General features: G+C 48.5%; 5 protein-coding genes across 5 annotated transcripts; 2 read left to right on the forward strand and 3 right to left on the reverse strand.

The window, feature by feature from the left end:
* Positions 1-298: 298 nt before the first annotated feature.
* N7537_008460 (HpcH/HpaI aldolase family protein) lies at positions 299-1,249 on the reverse strand (the record flags this gene model as incomplete). The annotated part of the gene is made up of 4 exons (XM_056899515.1): positions 299-561; positions 611-846; positions 896-1,047; positions 1,100-1,249. 4 exons carry the CDS (start codon positions 1,247-1,249, stop codon positions 299-301), a joined length of 801 nt encoding a protein of 266 aa, XP_056751591.1.
* Positions 1,250-2,833: 1,584 nt separating this feature from the next.
* On the forward strand, positions 2,834-4,629 carry N7537_008461 (Major facilitator superfamily domain general substrate transporter; the record flags this gene model as incomplete). The annotated part of the gene is made up of 2 exons (XM_056899516.1): positions 2,834-3,115; positions 3,178-4,629. The coding sequence occupies 2 exons, from the start codon at positions 2,834-2,836 to the stop codon at positions 4,627-4,629; spliced, it is 1,734 nt and encodes a 577-aa protein (XP_056751592.1).
* A 1,766-nt stretch (positions 4,630-6,395) lies between these two features.
* On the reverse strand, positions 6,396-7,778 carry N7537_008462 (uncharacterized protein; the record flags this gene model as incomplete). Its single annotated transcript, XM_056899517.1, has 1 exon — positions 6,396-7,778. The coding sequence occupies one exon, from the start codon at positions 7,776-7,778 to the stop codon at positions 6,396-6,398; it is 1,383 nt and encodes a 460-aa protein (XP_056751593.1).
* A 291-nt stretch (positions 7,779-8,069) lies between these two features.
* Positions 8,070-13,783, reverse strand: N7537_008463 (uncharacterized protein; the record flags this gene model as incomplete). The annotated part of the gene is made up of 8 exons (XM_056899518.1): positions 8,070-8,794; positions 8,854-9,131; positions 9,277-10,106; positions 10,164-11,382; positions 11,436-11,545; positions 11,600-11,862; positions 11,915-13,207; positions 13,258-13,783. 8 exons carry the CDS (start codon positions 13,781-13,783, stop codon positions 8,070-8,072), a joined length of 5,244 nt encoding a protein of 1,747 aa, XP_056751594.1.
* A 530-nt stretch (positions 13,784-14,313) lies between these two features.
* On the forward strand, positions 14,314-16,421 carry N7537_008464 (LysM peptidoglycan-binding domain-containing protein; the record flags this gene model as incomplete). The annotated part of the gene is made up of 3 exons (XM_056899519.1): positions 14,314-14,900; positions 14,951-15,547; positions 15,602-16,421. The coding sequence occupies 3 exons, from the start codon at positions 14,314-14,316 to the stop codon at positions 16,419-16,421; spliced, it is 2,004 nt and encodes a 667-aa protein (XP_056751595.1).
* Positions 16,422-17,302: the final 881 nt, after the last annotated feature.

A 17,302-nucleotide genomic window follows, 5' to 3' on the forward strand; every position in this document is an offset into this window, starting at 1 on the left:
TCTGTTTTTCTTTGTTGGGGACATCTGATAAACGTTGTAAGGGTGTATTACGTTTGTCACGTACATGAAACACCTCTACTCATTCATTACAAAGTAGTCTATGGTTCTAAGTTCGCCATATATAGTCATACATTCCAAAGGTATTCGCCAGTTGAGCACTTTATGATTCCCACACTAAGCTAAAATGTTTTTCTTATACTAGTTCCAATTAACGCCGTATTTACTCTACATGTAAGCTGTTCTTTAACCATTGAGATAGACACAGATTAAAGTTCTCTCTCATCCAACATATAAGCGGTCATGAGCGCGCAATTTCCAGCTCAGCTGTATACCAGTTTTGCATCGCCCGAATATCATAACTCATCGCTACAGTATCGAACACTTTTAGATGTTCCTTACACAAAGTCCCGTTATTTGACAATCGACAGACCCATTTGCCATGTTTTCTAGCTGCTGCCACGATCTTTTCGATTGCGTCGACAAACTCGGGCTCGTCCCCTTTTGCAGGGAGATACCCAAGGACCGACAGAGCAAGGTCGTTTGGCCCAATAAAGATCATATCTTGCCTGTATTAGCCAAACCATTCTTAGGAGTTGAGTCAATCACTTACCGACACCCGGTACAGCACAGATTGCGTCAACATTCTCGACTCCCGCTTTTGATTCAATTTGAAGACATATGATAATCGTTTCGTTCGCCGTATTCATGTATGTCGGGATATCGATATCGTGAGCGATGGCTGGAAACGCTGAGCCTTGCCCTCGAAGCCCTTGTGGGGGGAATTTTGAATAGGACACAACAGTTCTGGCTTCTTCCGCTGTGTTGATTTGAGGTACAACGATGCCGCTTGTCACATTTTTAGTGGGAGAATGGTGGAGTAGGTGTTGTCACTTACTGTGCACCAGCATCTAAAGCTCTTTTGATCAAATCTGCATGGGTCATTCTCAGACGAACAAGCGGCGACACCCCCAGCGCAGCGATAGCGGCAGTCGAGCTGTGCATGGAATCATCGCTAATGTATCCATGCTCACAGTCAATAATAATACCCTTTGTGATCATCATCAGTGGGGACGTTCATCTGTGGAGGAGAAATGCTGACATCGACGCCGGTCTGAGCCACAACTTGGGCTGTGCGGAAGGACGGAAGCCCCAAAAAGGTCATAATAGGTTTTGAGCCAGCTCGCAGAGCATTAAGTAGGCGCAACCGAGGGTTTTGGATTAAGGTCGTCATGACTGATGGATATGACATCTGGGTTTGAGAGTGCTCTTGGATAGTTCTACCAATGCCCATAAAACCACTGTCTTAGGGTCGTCCAGAGAAGACAGCGCTGGTACACGAAGAAAGAATCAGTACATATGAATGGCACGATAGGCAGATATCGAGAATAATATGGAATTATCTGTTGTTCGGTATCGGGAAATCAGATTTATCCCGAGCGCATATTAAGGCTAACGGCAAAAATAAAGGTACAACCGAGCACGATAAAATCATATATATCAATCCACAGGAAAGCTCTAGCAAGCCCCGCAAAAATCTTTCGAAATCCTTGCATCCCTATCAGTTGTCATTTTCAAGCCAAACTCACCATTCTCGGCGACACGGCCGCTATACCGAGCCCGCCTATCGACTAACATGTTTAATGTCGATACCTCTATCAACGCGCTCAATATAATGACCTAACAGTAACCCAACAGTGATTCAGCAGTGGTGATAACTAGCATATCGTGTGTTTTTTACTACAATATGATATATTATCAGACAATATTTACAATTTCGACAACTGGTCTGGGCCAAGCAAGCAGTGCTCCGGCCGTCACCCGCTCTGACTAGTCAAAGTTAGCTTAAAGCTACTATTACATTTCACCCAGACTGCCCCGCCGAAAAAGCAAAAACAAAAAACAAAAAACATACAACAGTGAGGATTCGCTGGTGGTCACCCACCCAACTACTAACTCACCGGCGTGTGGCTTAAGTACGGCTGAGCGGACGGGAAGCCCTGTTTTCCACACCCTATGGTCGTATGTGTTAGGTTACGTGGTGGAGGGAATTATAGAATACAAAAGTAGATAGTGATGAGAGATAGAGGAACTGAATTCTGCATATAGTGATCTTCACTCGGAGAACGAATCTACCTCGTCGGAAGCAAGATCCTAGGGAATTAATAGGTAGATAGGTGATGTGACCAATTGTATCTTAAGGATTTAGCGGCCCGCTCAAGCAGCCACACATGGAACCAAAATATGTAGCCCTAACATTGGATAAATATCTTATCGAGTTACCGGGATAGGCCTTGGTATTGATGACCCTAAGAAAAAGCGGAGGAGCAGGTACACGATATCGCTTATCGTGAATCTGAAACACGATACCAGAGCTATACTCTACGTTTAACTATAGCAAGAAAGAGGTCGTGGGTGTTCTCACTAGGAGATACCCCTTTCTACCCCTGCCACCATATCCATTAGGTCTCAACCGGCTCACCCGTTGAGCCGGGGCAACTCTCAATCCCCAGTTGACTATCAACTCGCTGAGAGTCTTCGCTAGCGACCGAGTCAACGAGAGAATCTTATTGATGTGCAGATCGATAAGGTAAAACGGGGCAGTTGAATCCGATACCACGGTCAACGCTTAACCTTAAGATTATGTTTTTTTTTTGGCCCCCACCATCCTGGAAGATTCGCACGCACTAGAGTGCCAAGCACCGCCAAAGTCCGGCCGGATGTCCTGGTGGATTGGACTCGTCTCCACAACCTCTACTTTCACTCGCTTTCACTCTTGCAGGAATGTTGCTTCGCTAGAATAACCACTCAACGTACTCGGAACTCTACAGACAGAATGGACCACCCAAAGGCCAACATCAGCCCAAGTACCGAGTTCTCTCCGGCCATCATCCCAAACCCGGAAGAACAAGACCTGGAACGAAACTCAGATATAGCCGAAGACGTGGAAATATTGCCGGAAACCAAGGAACTACCCACCCCACAAAAGCGAGATGGAGTAGAAAACACAACACCAACGCCAAGAAAATCTCTCTCCTTTAAGCTCGCCTTCGTAGGGCTTGCTGCTAGCCTTTTTGTTTTTCAGGTGGATGCCACCTGCCTGGGTATCGCCCTTCCAGTGAGCCATAAACCCTCCCCACTCTATGCTACTCACGCCAAATAACTAATCCTCATCGCTAGACTATAGCAGGCGAGCTAAAGGGCTCAAGCTTGGAGTCTTTCTGGGCGAATCTTGCTTACACCTTATGTGGACTGGTCACCCAACCAGTCTGGGCCAGTATTTCCAACGCCTTCGGCCGAAAGCCACCCCTATACGTATCTATGGGACTATTTTTTATCGGTTCCATTATTTTCGCTATAGCACAAAACATGAACACTATAATTGTCGCACGGGTCCTCCAAGGCCTCGGCGGTGGTGGACTTGACCTCCTGGTGATGGTTATTCTCGCCGATATGACGACGCTGGAAGAGCGCTCGAGATATCTCGGCTTAATGGCCATTCCTTCGGCGATTGGCAATATTATGGGGCCTGTTGTCGGTGCGCTTTTCTCGACCTATGCTACCTGGAGATGGATTGGCTGGATCAACCTGCCGTTGTTAGGAATTGGCATACCTTTGGTCTTTTTCTTCCTCAAACTTCGACCCGTCCCACTCGATGCAACGCTAGCCAGCAACTTAAAACGCCTCGACTGGATCGGTATGGCGCTTGTTATTATTGGAATTACAATTTTTGTTGCACCTCTTAGTTGGGCAGGCACCTTATTCCCATGGGCCTCTTGGCAGACTCTCCTTCCACTATTGTTGGGAGTTGCGGTGCTTGTCATCTTCGTCTTTTACGAGGCGAAACCCTTGGCGCCTATCATTCCTTATCGAATTTTCGGCTCCAAGACTGGAAACCTAACGCTGGTCGGAGGCTTTATCCACGGCATAATTATGGTATCTCTGTTACAGTACTTGCCTTTGCTATACCAAGCGGTGGAGCTAGAGAGTGCTATTTCATCGGCTCTCTCCCTATTGCCCACTGTTATTATCAGCGTGGTAGTCGCAGCCGTCTCAATGTTGATGGTCCCATTGTTTGGAGGATACGTATGGCTTCTAAGGCTTTCGTGGGTTGTTCTTACGCTCGGAACCGGTTTGCTAGCCCTCTTTGATGTAGGAACCTCGTCATCTATGCGTTATGGGCTTCCTATTCTCTGGGGACAAGGTGTTGCGCTACTACGTCTCAATATTCTTCCCATGCAAGCTAGCGTCAAAAATGTTGACGACACAAGCTTAGCTATGGGGCAGTTTCTCGCCATTCGCTTGTTTGGGGGTCTTGTTGGCCTTACTATCTCTTCGGCCATTTTCAACAATGTTTTCTCGGCATCCATTTCTAATACTACCATTCAGCTGACGGGGGCTTTGGCACCTCTGAAAGACGCCTCCAATGCTGTGAACTTCATTGACGAGTTGAGATTCCTAAATGTATCTTTTACAATGCTAGACGAGGTTCTGCGAGTCTATCTAAAGTGCTTCCAGACGATCTTTTATACGATGACTGGCCTGAGTGGACTGGGATTGCTGACTTCAGTGTTTTTGGATGAAATTAATCTCAAGGGGCAGGATCTTGGGGACCAGCGCTTCGAGGAATAGTCAGAGTCAGCGAAGGGTCATTCCCTTGTGTCGATATTCACTTCTATACTAATATATATATATATATATATAGATTTTAGAGATATTCTAGAAATAATTACTGCACTTGCCTTGCGAAATTGATTAATTACAACTCCCTCGCCCTTTGTTTCAAAGTATTGTCTGAAATATGAACATTACAGACCTCCTCTCACACCTCTAGGGCTTGGTGACCCATGTTATTCCTGACAGCCAGCATTATGCATTCATCGGGCCAGTTTCCCCCGTAATGAGGCTCACCCGCAATCCGCTACATTTCTCGAGAAAGAAGTAAGCGATTTACGCGCCGGTAACGAGAAGCAGAAGTAAAAGCGTACTCGATTCTAAAGGCAGGTACCCGCCGAAGAAGGCCTCTCAGTTTAAGAAGCTTCTTAATTGATTGCTGAGCTAGTGGAAGCAGATAAAGTACCTCCCCTCAGCCCCGGTATATCTAGAGAACCGGCTTTAAAACCACATACGCGGGCGCTATAAAGGTGTAGTAGGTGCAGAGAAACAGGGCATATATACAATAGATGCCCAGCTAGATAGATGTTTTTAGTGTATTTAATTTAATGGCGTTATGGTTGAGATAAATGCTTTTAAATTCAATGGGTTAGATGGGGTGCGCACGTTGTCTCTACTATCCTACTAAGACTAAGATACTAAGGCACGATGGCACCGACTCTGCCATCTTCCGCGCGAGAGTTCATTCGGGATATGATCCTGAGTAAATCACTAACTAAAACCCAGATTGCTGATGCCGCTGGGTGTAGCCCACGTTCGATCACTACGATCCGCAGTAACATGCGACAGTTCGGTAGGCACTCGAGCGCCTCCCATTTGAGCAGGCAGACCACGAAGTATCACAACCCCGATGCTAGAAGCCCTTTTTGACCACTTAGCGGAGAAGCCCGATCTTTACCTCGATAAGATGGCGATTTTCCTCCAGGATAAGTTTGGCACACAGGCAACGACTGCTATCATAAGGCGAGCGCTAATCTCGAGCAATTGGTCCGAGAAGGCGGCTTGTTAGAGGGCGAGAGAGCAGAATCAGGATCTACGGGATTGCTACCTCCACAATCTGTCCGAGTTTCGGTCCCAATATCTAGTATATCCTAACGAGTCTGGCCATGATAAACGGGTTGGTTTCCGAAGAACAGGTTAGCCACCGCTCAGCACTACACCGATCTAGGTCTCCAAATTCCACCGCGACCAACGATACTAGATCTTGCCAGCATATTCCGAAGATGGTATTATTCTGTCACGGATATTCTGGGGCTCAACAGATACCTTGCGTTTTAAAGACTTTATTAAGGAGCTTCTTTAACACTATGGAAAATGGCCAGAGCCCAGGTCTGTTCTGGTGATGGACAACACTTCATTCCATCATTCTGACCGTATGGAACAACTGTGTTTGGACGTGAGAGTAAAACTGATATATTTGCCTCCTTATTCGCCTGACTTAAACCCTATCGAGGAGTTTTTCTCCGAACTCAAATCTTTTATTCGGAGGCATTGGGGATACTACCAAGACAGTCCTGAACAGGGCTTTCATATTTTTCTGGAGTGGTGTGTTGAACGAGTGGAAGCAGGAGAGCAAAGTGCGAGGGGACACTTCAGGAATGCCGGTGTCCACGTCGATGAACAGTGAAACTTGAGGAAGACTCCCCTCCCCTTCAGTTTACTTAGTTGTCTTGCGGATCAAAATAAATAGGAATAGACATGCATAATTGACCTACTAGACTAGCTCATTCATCAAGAACAACCACCCCTAGCCGCCGAGCAGCCGTATTCATGTCTACAACCCGGGAAACGATCGTATCATCAGATGAAGTGTCCGGATCCTCAGACTCGTCCGAGTCCGTCATGTAGAAGTACACCCCAGCCTCTGAGACAAACTTTGCACGGTCAAGAACAACTGTGAACATGCGAAATCCGCTATCGTCGCACGCCCCCTGTGAGCTTTTAATATATTGGTCGGGTCTTTGAGGAGTAAAACGTTTTGCTGCTAGGGGTTGACTATCGCCTGTTGTGATATTGTGTAGGGCGCCAATAGAAAAGGGATTTTCTCGGTTCTCTTCATTTTGCTGGGATAGGATCTCAAGAACTTCGTTTTGGGCGGGCCTGATGGCCGACCAGGAATTGGACTTTGGAATGAAGAATTTGAGAGTGAGAGTTTTGTTGGCCGGGAGGTTGGAGACCATTGACGCCGTAAAGAGGCGCGCTGTGCTTTCCAAGATAGAGGAACCTTCTGCATCGGGTATGTGGCTGAGAAAGGCCGCATGGACAATGTATTGAATATCAGGGGTTTTGCCCTCAGGGGTATTGGTGACTGTCACGATGTTGGCTTCCTGAGAAATATGGAATGCCGGATCAAGAGAGAAGCCGCCAACTGAGGTTTCTTGGTCTAGCTGGTCACGAATCTGTTCTTCTGTCGGCATATCCTGGCTAGGAGGCTCTCCCTCGTCAATATCTAAGGCGTCTCGCTCCGGATAGCGAGGGACATTATTGAAGATATCGAGAATCATCAACTGGCCTATGTAGATCTGGTCCATAAGGCGCTCGATGACAAATTCAAATGCCTCTGACGGGAGTTCCTCTTGGCCCTCACGCAAATACTGCGCCACGCCAACCTCAGTGCGCGTGCTAGAAAATGTGCGATTGAAATAGAGCAAGTCTGGGCCTTCGCCTATCTCCTCAGCCTCCTCCGAGTCCTGCATATTGCCCACTCGATAACTGTGCGATCGCAGCAGGACACAAAATCCAACATTCGAGGATGAATATGGACGATTGAATCTCGGAATCAGTGGGAGGGGATTCTCGACCCCTGACTGATGTTGCTGCTTGCGACGGGCGATTTCAATGCGATTATGCTCAATGCAGGCAAAGCCATCGGGCGGGCGGTATGAATAAATCTCGAACAAAGGCTTGACTTCATCATTCCAGAACATCTGCAAGAGGTAATCTCGGAGCTCGTCGTGGTCGTCGTCCAGGGGAACAAGGCTGTAGACCTGAAAGGCAACTAGTTCACTGGGCTCTAGCTCGTATTCTGGGTTTACGTACTGCTCGAGCACGACAGGATGACCCAGATGGTCAGCGTAAGTGCGCACTTGTTTCCAAGACCTAGACATGGCGACTGGTCTTTGGGGGGTAAATAACACTTGATGGAAAACAAAAAGACCAGTGAAGTAAACGTTGGGAACGACGGGCTTAGTTAAATGGACTGGAGGGGAGAGGGGTTACGTAAGCACGGAGAAGATCGACAGTTAGGGCTAATCGACCAAACGCAGACTGGAGTATCAAATTGCAAGTTACAGTCCCGACAACTTGAATTAACAGTTTGAACTAGGTACTTCTCGGGCGGTCTCATCTCTAACCACTTCTCATCTAACTTTATATACATCCAAAAAATATCAAATCTACTACAGGCCCAGCTTTCCAAGGTTGTTACCTCCCCACGTTCCGTACTTACTTTGGTCATTTGATGAACTTGTCGCAGTGCCAGGAAGCGGGTTACCCGGGTTTGACATGGGGAACATAAATTTTTCTACTGTTGCATCTCCAGTAGTCATGGTGATGTCTGCGAATTTCTTTGCGACGTCGTCTATCTTGCCCTGGGCATCCTTCATGGTACTCATCCTGTCCTTAGCGGTCTTGTGCCAATCCGACTGAATCTGTTCAATCTTGGCCAGGTGGTTGTCAATCCAGTAGGCCCATAGGGTACGCAAACCCCAGTGCTTGAGGCCACGGGGGGTATCGTCTTTCTTGAGGGGCTTTCCTTTTGGTTGGTTCTGGGCATTATATTGGCGGGTATACTCATGGTCGAATTCGTCCGAGATCAATTCGATGTTCTGGCTGGGCTTGGTCCACTTGTCGCTGAGTTCTCGCAGGTAGTCAAAAACAGTGGCACTCATCATGACCCTGTCCGCTATATCTTTTGGCTCAACCTTAATCCCCTTCTTCGGTTGGTCCTTGGGGATACCAGACTTCTTTCCTTCGGTAATCACTTGTTTGACTCCGTTGGGTTTATGGTGATACATAACGAGCAGGTCAAGGTTATCCTCGCTTCCCAGAAAGTCAGCAGTATGTTGAACCCAGTTCTTTGGTTTTCCATTGTTTCTTGACCACTGCATTCCGTCATCGGGACCTGTACACATATCGTTAGTTTACGCCAATCCGTTACTCATACTCTTCTGGAATTCTTACCTCCAAACACATCGGTGCACCAAGTAGAATCAGGGCGGGTCCAACCAGTAGGGAAAGGAAGCTTTTTAAAAATCCCGTATTTGAATTCATCCTTCCCTGCGCACACCCACTCAAGGAAATGGCTGACCAGGTGTACCTCGAAAACGTGCTCCGTGCGGAAGTCCGAAGCGGGTAAATCGTCATTATTGTCTATGAGGTATTCGTTGTTCGCTGACTTGGTAGAAGCCTCCTTTGTTGTCTTTGCCGAGCACCTTCTGTTGTCGTTGATATCTTTTGAGCTAGATAGCATAAACTCAGGAAGATACCACTGTTGTATACTCATTAGTATTTCCACTTCATTCAGGCAGAGAGGGAAAAGAACACAATGCGAGCTCACCTTTGCCACACCCGACGGCCCATCGTCCTTGGCATTACACCGGGTACCTCAAATAATCAAACTTCGCATTATTATTAATAAAGTTGAGTGTCAGGTCTTTGGTTTCTTGTGGGTCACGTTCGAAAAGGTACGAATCTGTATCGTAGCACTTTCCACCATCTCCAGGTGGGTAGTACGGACAAGAACCACCATCGTCACGGCCGAACAGAGAAGCGACATCTCGTTTTGAGTCATCACTGTCACTGACCTTCGTGCCGTACATTGAGCACATTACGCAAAAATTCTCCCCACCACCCTGTCCAGGGCAATTGAGGAAGTCATCAGGAATCGTTACCAGAGGACCAAGGGTAAGTGTGTCACGCTTGGCAATCGAATGAGAAACAGGCATAGGCATGTATTCATCTCTCCGCGAGGTAGATTTCTCCACAGAAGAATTGTATGCCTCATACCCCATAAAAGTTCGCTTACCCTTGTCGCCAACGCAGGTTGAAGGCGTGATTTGCTTCCTGGGCACCTCTGCGAGTGTGACTCGGAGATCATCTCCCCAGCCAAACTCCTCAGGGGCGTCAAGCTGTGCGTACATTGTCGAGCCAGCATCGATACCATAGCTGAAGGGACAGCTGTTGTCGCCATTGAGTGAGTAGGAAGCTTCCGCGTGCCCGATCACATATCCATCCAGGACAAGATCAACGGTACACCGGGGTACCTTCCAACGGTCATCGAAGTCAATTCCGAAGCTGACAGTGGGCTTGAGATGCAACGCAATCTCGCCGTTGGCAGAGACAGAGGCATCGAAATGGGGCTTGCCAATAGTCTTAGCCTCACGGTCAGGCTCATCGAGGGCCTTTTCTGGGTATTCATTATTTTGAGGGTAGGTCTATTGAATTTCCCAGGATGCGAGAGTAACGTCTGCTTCCAGGTGTCCCGCTAGAACAATCGAGGCATCTGCGGAGGCATAGACGGCAAGGTTAGGGCCGACTGTGACAACTCCGGGCACGCGGAAAGTGGCGCCGGGGAAGTCGTCGAGACCGAGCAGCTTGATATCACCGGTCGAGTAGGTAAGAGAAGCAACAGCATCAAGTTCAAACCTGGCCTCAACCTCTCCAGCGTTTCTGAAGTAAAGGTAGGATCTACTGAGATCCATTCCCTCTGCAAGGGTGGTGATAATGGTGATACCGAAGGAGGTCTCAACATCGATTGAAGCTGTGATAGAAGATCGAATATTCGCCTGGGCCTGGGCTCCACCAACCGGGCATGGTCCGAACTGCTGATCTATGAGAAGGAGCTCAACTTTCTCTTTGACCTTATGGTTGAGCTCCTTGGTGGCCTTAGCTTCACCAGTGGTGATCAATTGACCGAGCCAGTTAAGGATATCCTCGCCGAACCAACGCTTGTGAACCTCATGGCGTTCCATACCGCCATGATGATACGCATCACGCCATTCATCTTCTAGCCAACGCTTGCGATTCTTGTGGTAGCCGGTTTCATCCCGCTTTGCGCGTTTAACCTTTCGCTCGGAGTCACTAGCCGGTCTGTCGACAACAGAGTCCCAGTATCCAGGCTGGTTACTATAGTCAATACGCATCAATGCATCACCGTAATCACGAGGGACACGCTTGAAGTCGTAGTCAAAGGTCAAGTCGTAGACGGATCTGCCATCAAGGTCACGCTTGTTCAGATGACCCGGGAGAGTCTGGTTCTGGGACTCCTTAAGCTCCTTTGCGACGGCATACCGACCGGGGCCACAGCGATTAGGCATTTGGAGAATGGTACCAGGAGCACCTTGTCCGCGGTGAATGTGGTCACATTTGCTGTCCTCGGAGGAATCGGTACAGATCATGCGGACAGTATGCTCCTCTTCGCTATCGCTATCAGGACAATCCATCAACTCCCAGGGCGAGCCATCACGCTTGTCTAAGCTAACATGGACCTCGTCGGGGGCGGTGATAACCACAAATCCAAAAGCAGCATCATCGGGTTCTTCGTCAGAATCACCTTGAGTGTCACCAGTGCCCCAGGTGTCGTCCACTGAGAGATTGAAGTCGGGGTCATCAGCATTCTCTGGAGGATTCTCAAAGAGATACTCTAAAGGAACTGGCATGAAAAGCGATTCACCACTCGCGGGTGTGCAGCAGAAGGCTCGTTGACGAGAACTACTCTCTGTCAGCTTGTACTATCACTATCCATAGGGATCGACGTAACTCACGTTGGCATACAGTCCTCTCCTTCACCGTATGGACTCAGGGTAAGCTCAGCCTCGTGCCCAGTGTTGCAGTGGTTGTCATCGCAGCTATAAATGGATCGACCACCTCTTCCCTGTCATACTGTCAGCTTTAGGCATTCCGATGGCGGGTAAAAAAGAAAACATACAGCCCAATAGCAGTCTTTCCAGTTCTTGATCTCTTCCTTGGAGCAGCAGTATTGTCGCATGTTATCCATGTCAACGTCGTCAAGGAAATCAGCCAGCGCCTGGCCGAAAAGTCCAGTGTAGTCCAACACATCGGAGACAGCCTCCAAGAATGTTCCGGCGAACGTCAAGGGCTCTTGGTCATCTGAGCACGTATCCTTCCAGCCGCAGTTGATACAGCCACCAGCAGCAACTTCGGGGATAGGGCAACAGTAGAATTGACGTCCTGTGATTGTTAGTGAACTTGTACTAATGGAATGAGAGGAATAAAAACATACCATCTGAACAGTGACCGTTGCCTCCATCTACGGCCGAGGCCAGGGCCACTTCACCACCATGGCATTGCCCGTTACAAAGACTTCCAGACTCACCACCACGCCAGTGGCAGGTATCTGGGTCAGGGGCAGCAGCGATAGGACAGCAGATGCGGGAGTCGCCCTTATCACCACCATCCGGGCATTTGAAAGTGTCCATCTCGATGGTACCCGTAGGACAGTGCTTACTACACTCTGTAGTTCTACAGTCACCGGGATGTTGGCTTTCCCAGTAGCTGGTGTCATCCTTCATACTGTCCGTCATCACAACGTCCTCGGGGTACAGAACACCGCGAAGGGCATCGAGATTCCGGGTATCCTGGTCGATGGCCCAGATAAGAAGACCACCTAATCCCTTCTCGTTGAACAGTTTGATCTTCTGCTGGAATGTTTGCTGGTCATCGTATGAGATCCACTGGTTCTCATCCCAGACGAGATACTTGATTGCGTTTTCTTTGTCGTAGACCGGCTTGATTTCATCGTCTGCAATGATTCCGACAATCTCATTGTAAGAAAGGATACCCTCAGTATCAGTGCAAGCACCCTTCTTGCCGCCATGCTTGAAGGTGCAGCCCGGCTTATGGCATTTTTTATCCTTGAGTTCGAAGGTTCGCGCGTAGAAGGCGAGACCCATGTTGACTTTCTTAGCAGGGACATCGTTCCTCCAGAGAAGATCCAAGGCTTGGTCAATCTCTGTCATGTTGGTATGTCCGAGGACATGATTACCAATGGGGTTGTTAGAGTCCCAAACACCGTGGAGATCGTAACTCATCAAGTTCATATAAGTTGCGGCTTTGACCATGTTGTGAATATCGAACCAGCGGAGGTACCAATAGGAAGTAGGGGCAGTGAAGGAGAGCTCGTACTCCAGGTCCTGGTCATCGAAGGCCTTCCGAATGTCTTGTAAGAGCTTCACGTAGTTCTTTCCATCATCCTTGGAGTCCCAGCCTTTGGGCTGTCGATCAGGAGCACCTGGGTACTCCCAATCGATATCGACAGCGTCAAAGCCATAGTGGCGCATGAAGGAAAGAAGCTTGTCGATGAACTTGGAACGTTTATCCTCCTTAGAGGCTATCTCGGCAAAGACCTTTTGTGTGTCGGTCTTATTGTCGTTGAATGTCCAGCCTCCGAGCGAGACACCAAGAACAACGTGTGGGTTGCGCTCCTTGAGAGCAGTGAAGTCTTTGAGGGTTTTTTCTTCGATGTCGGGCATAGGACCAATGTCGTAGCTATCAGGGTCGATATAAGCGAAGGCATCTATTGAAAGTTAGTACTCGAGGCATATTGCAGTAGAAAGGGAGACATACAGTTGACGTGAGTTAGACTCTCAACGGGGATCTGATGAATCTTCATGTCTTGGCAGTCTGAATCGTACTTGAACGCCTCATAGTATCCGATGATACGCTCCTGGACGTTGCCACCAGAGGCACCAGAGTCAGGCTGTTTGCATTTATCCTTGCTCTGGCATCCATCACCGCAGAATTCCTCGGTAGTACCACAGAAGCCGAACTCACTGCAGCAGACGTTCAGAGGACATTCTTTGCCAGGCTCCTTTGCATCTTTGCTGCACTCTGCATGTGCATTACAGTTACTCCAACAGGCGTCGTTGGGAGACTTGCCAGTGGTACCACAGTATGTTTTGCCGAAGCCACAAACGCCGTTTTTACCACAGCAGGCTCCGTTAGAGCATGGCTTATCCTTGCTGCAACTGTACTTGTCATTGCCCATGAGCTTCAGCGAGCTAAGCTCGCTGCTCAGGTCGCCAGCAAGATCGGCTATCGCATTTGAAAGAAAAAATAAAAGAAAGAACAGGCTCAGTAACCCTCGAGCCATGGTGAGGGAGAAAGAGTGTGAGAATAATCAATGAATGAACGAATGAGTAAATGAATGAATGAATGAATGAATGAATGAGTGAAGGAAATGAAGGACGGGTTGAAGCACCTTCAGAGCGGGCTGGCCATGGAGGACTAAATACTATCAAACCCAGAAGGAGAAGCACCTCGAGCGAGGAACAGCGGATCTTCCCAATTCACTCTATTCTCCGTACTCCGTACATAGTACATAGTGCAAAAATCACACACACCCTCCCCATGGAGACAGACAGCGGGAACAGTCTTGGCGAACTACATCCAGTTGGCCAATCAAGCCCTAACCGTCCCTGTGGAGTTCGATGTGGGCAAAGACCCTTGTAAAGCTGCATTTTGCCCAAAGTGGGGATTCTCCGGCCGATCGCATTTTAAAGCCGGCGCAGAGAGATGGGGCCGATGTTCATCAATTGGCACCCTCTGTTCAAATATAATGCTTTTGTACAGGAAGCCGTCCGCCCCGGCCTGTCCCCTAACCACCCGCCCATGCTTCCGACCATGTCTTTCGTTAATTCGCTTGCGCAGTACACTCTTTTCTTCTCTCTTTTTACACTCATTACCTGTTTTCAACCCTTTCCTGACGATCATGTTGGTGACTACAAAGATGAGTGTGCAGACGCACTCAGTACCAATTTAACTTCTTGCATCGACGCCGTGCGCGGTCTAAACTCCAACAACTTTTACTCGCAGCATGGTCTTGACAAGATTTGCACCAGCGACTGTCGCGACCAGCTGCAGGATTACAAGAAGTCCGTGGCTTCCGGATGCTCCGGCGTCACTTACACCAACGAATGGGGTACAGAGTTACCTATCTCTGAGACGGCAGATACTCTTCAGTTCAACTTCCAGCAGACCTGCTTCAAGAACGAAGGCAATTACTGCAATATCGTTCTGGGTAACCTCACCAAGAATGGCGGTGACGACTGCAACAAGTGTCTTTTGCTGAAGCTTCGCAACGAGGCCCAGTATCCTTACGGCAGCGGACCTGGTGTGTACTCGAGTGCGTACCCCAGTTATACTTCTTCTTGCAAGTTCACGGGATATCCGGTGACTGCCAAGCCGACGGTGTCTCTTCCTCATCATTCGTAAGTCAAATTTTCGACAGATTGCTTCAACAAATACTAATGCCCTGCAGGGCCAGCAAATCCTTGTCCGGAATATCCACTTTATCTGTAGCAGCTACCCCAACTGCGAGCACCTGCAGTGGCAAGAAATACACTATCAAGGATGGAGACACCTGCGAGTCAATCTCCAAGTCGCAGAGCGTCGCTACCTACCAACTTCTCATAGACAACCAGCTCCAAGCCCACTGTGCTAACTTCCCTAAATCTGGTGAACTGTGCATCAAGAACCATTGCGCTACCTACACAGTCCAAAAGAGAGATACTTGTAAGAGCGTCGCGAAGGCCCACAACATTACTCCTGTCCAGTTGCGCTCTTACAACCCTTGGATTGACGGCGGTTGCTATAACTTCAACCGCACCATCGGCACCGAACTCTGTATGAATGAGCCTGGAGAAAAGTACGAAGCTCCATCCTCTGCTGCTTCTGCCACGGGGCCTCCCACAGCTTCGTCGGCCGTCCCTGTCCCGACCAACCTCGCGAAAAACAGCACCAAGAACTGTGGCGAGTATTACACTCCTAAGGAGAAGGAGAGCTGTGACACAATCACCCAGAAGTTCCCCATCAAGCGAGCCAATTTTCTCATCCTGAATCCGGGTCTGAACCAGAAGTAAGTTTTAACTCTTCCACTGCCTACGACTTAAAGTCTTACTAGCATAACTAGCTGCACAAACTTCATAGCTGGCCGCAGCTACTGTGTCAAGCCCGTCGAGGATATGGACAACTACCCCGGTGCCCCAGGCTACATGCCTTCTGTCTCCAAGGTCCCCTGGGACAAGCTTCCCGACGCAACCTACACGCCCATTAATAACCCTGACCCGCTCCCCCTCGCCCCAAATACCGTGAAAGATTGCAATACACTCGTCGATGGGCGCAACCTTCAATACAACTATACGGGTGTCAACGACTGCAGCGTGGCCGCAGACTTCTGGGAAGTCTCGAAAGCAGACTTGCTCAGGTGGAATCCGTCTTTGAACAAGCAGAAATCGAAGTCTAGCGGCTGCAGTTTCAGCAAGGAGTATAGGTATTGTAGGGACGGACCCGAGGAGAACGCATCCTCTTCGGGGGCTGTGCCTAGTACTCCAGCGCCTTCGACGCCGCTTACGACCTCCACCTCGACCTCGACTTCTTCGTCGACATCTAGTCCAACGCCGACCAGCACATCGACCTCTCAGATCTCCACCACCACCGATAAAAATACAAGTACGGATACCAGTAGCGAGCCCACCAGTACGACCGCAACTGCCAGTGCCACATCAACAAGTGGAGCCGCCCCATCCCCCACCCAGACGAACAGCATTGCAGACAACTGCAACGACTATGCCAAGGCAAAAGATGGCGATAACTGCATTGACTTCGCTAAGGATCACGACATTACCCCCAAGCAACTGTATCAGTGGAACACAGTTTTAGGTGATGATGGCAAGAAGTGTGGGACTATGTTCCAGAGAAATGCATATTACTGTATTAGTGTGAAGGAGTAGGTGGAGCGTTGTATTTGATAGTTAGTAGGTATTATTACTAGAAGTAGCTAGTTGCTGCGTTTTTTTAGTGCAGAGGATAGGAGGTGAATATATCCGAAGAATGGGACGCCTGATCGTCTTTTCCTAGTTAATTCCAGTGGTACAGATAAGCATCCACAAGCTCCTCAAGGGGCCGGTAGTACCTCGGAGCTAGGCCATGTCAGAGCCTTGTCTCGAGGATCGACATCCGGTATACTCCCAGGGGTCCAGCACCAATCCGTTCCACTCGGGTCTTTTCATCCCCGGGTCTCCACAATTGTGGCTAACCCTATGAAGAATAAGACCGGCAATTTGCCAAGACCCGCGGGATTTTTTCACCAGCGGTGCAGAAAATATACTGTATTTCTTACTCCGCAGTGCTGTACTAATTGTCTTGGCATAGACGAGGCGTCCTGTCAGACACTCCCCTAAGGCCCGCTCCCCAGGGCCACCCCTATCACCTATAGATACAGATATAATATCCCTTATACGAGGATTTTAATTCAGTGTTTGAAGAGGGCTTTATTACTAGTTAGAGCTCTTCGCAAGACTATTATACTTTTTTTATAACGTCTAGGATTTCCCCCCGCTTACGATATCATATATCTAGGCGAGTAGCTTAAATTATATCCAAATTACACTAAGCTCTTATTAGCCCGTATTATAAGTAAGTCCCGTCGAGTACGGGCAGCTCGATTTCGAGATAGGTTTTTTAGCAGATCAACTAATTAGATTCGTATTGCCAACTTGCCTACTACCTAGGTGTGTGATGCTTCCTTCCAGTTCTAGTGATATGCAGATGCCAAGATATCGAGTGTTTCAAGGGAAACAACACGATCCAATGATATTCTGCCATTGGTTCA

This window comes from Penicillium hordei (genome assembly GCF_028827395.1).
Source record: "Penicillium hordei strain IBT 12815 chromosome Unknown utg000004l_segment0_segment0, whole genome shotgun sequence".
Lineage (NCBI taxonomy): Eukaryota > Fungi > Ascomycota > Eurotiomycetes > Eurotiales > Aspergillaceae > Penicillium > Penicillium hordei.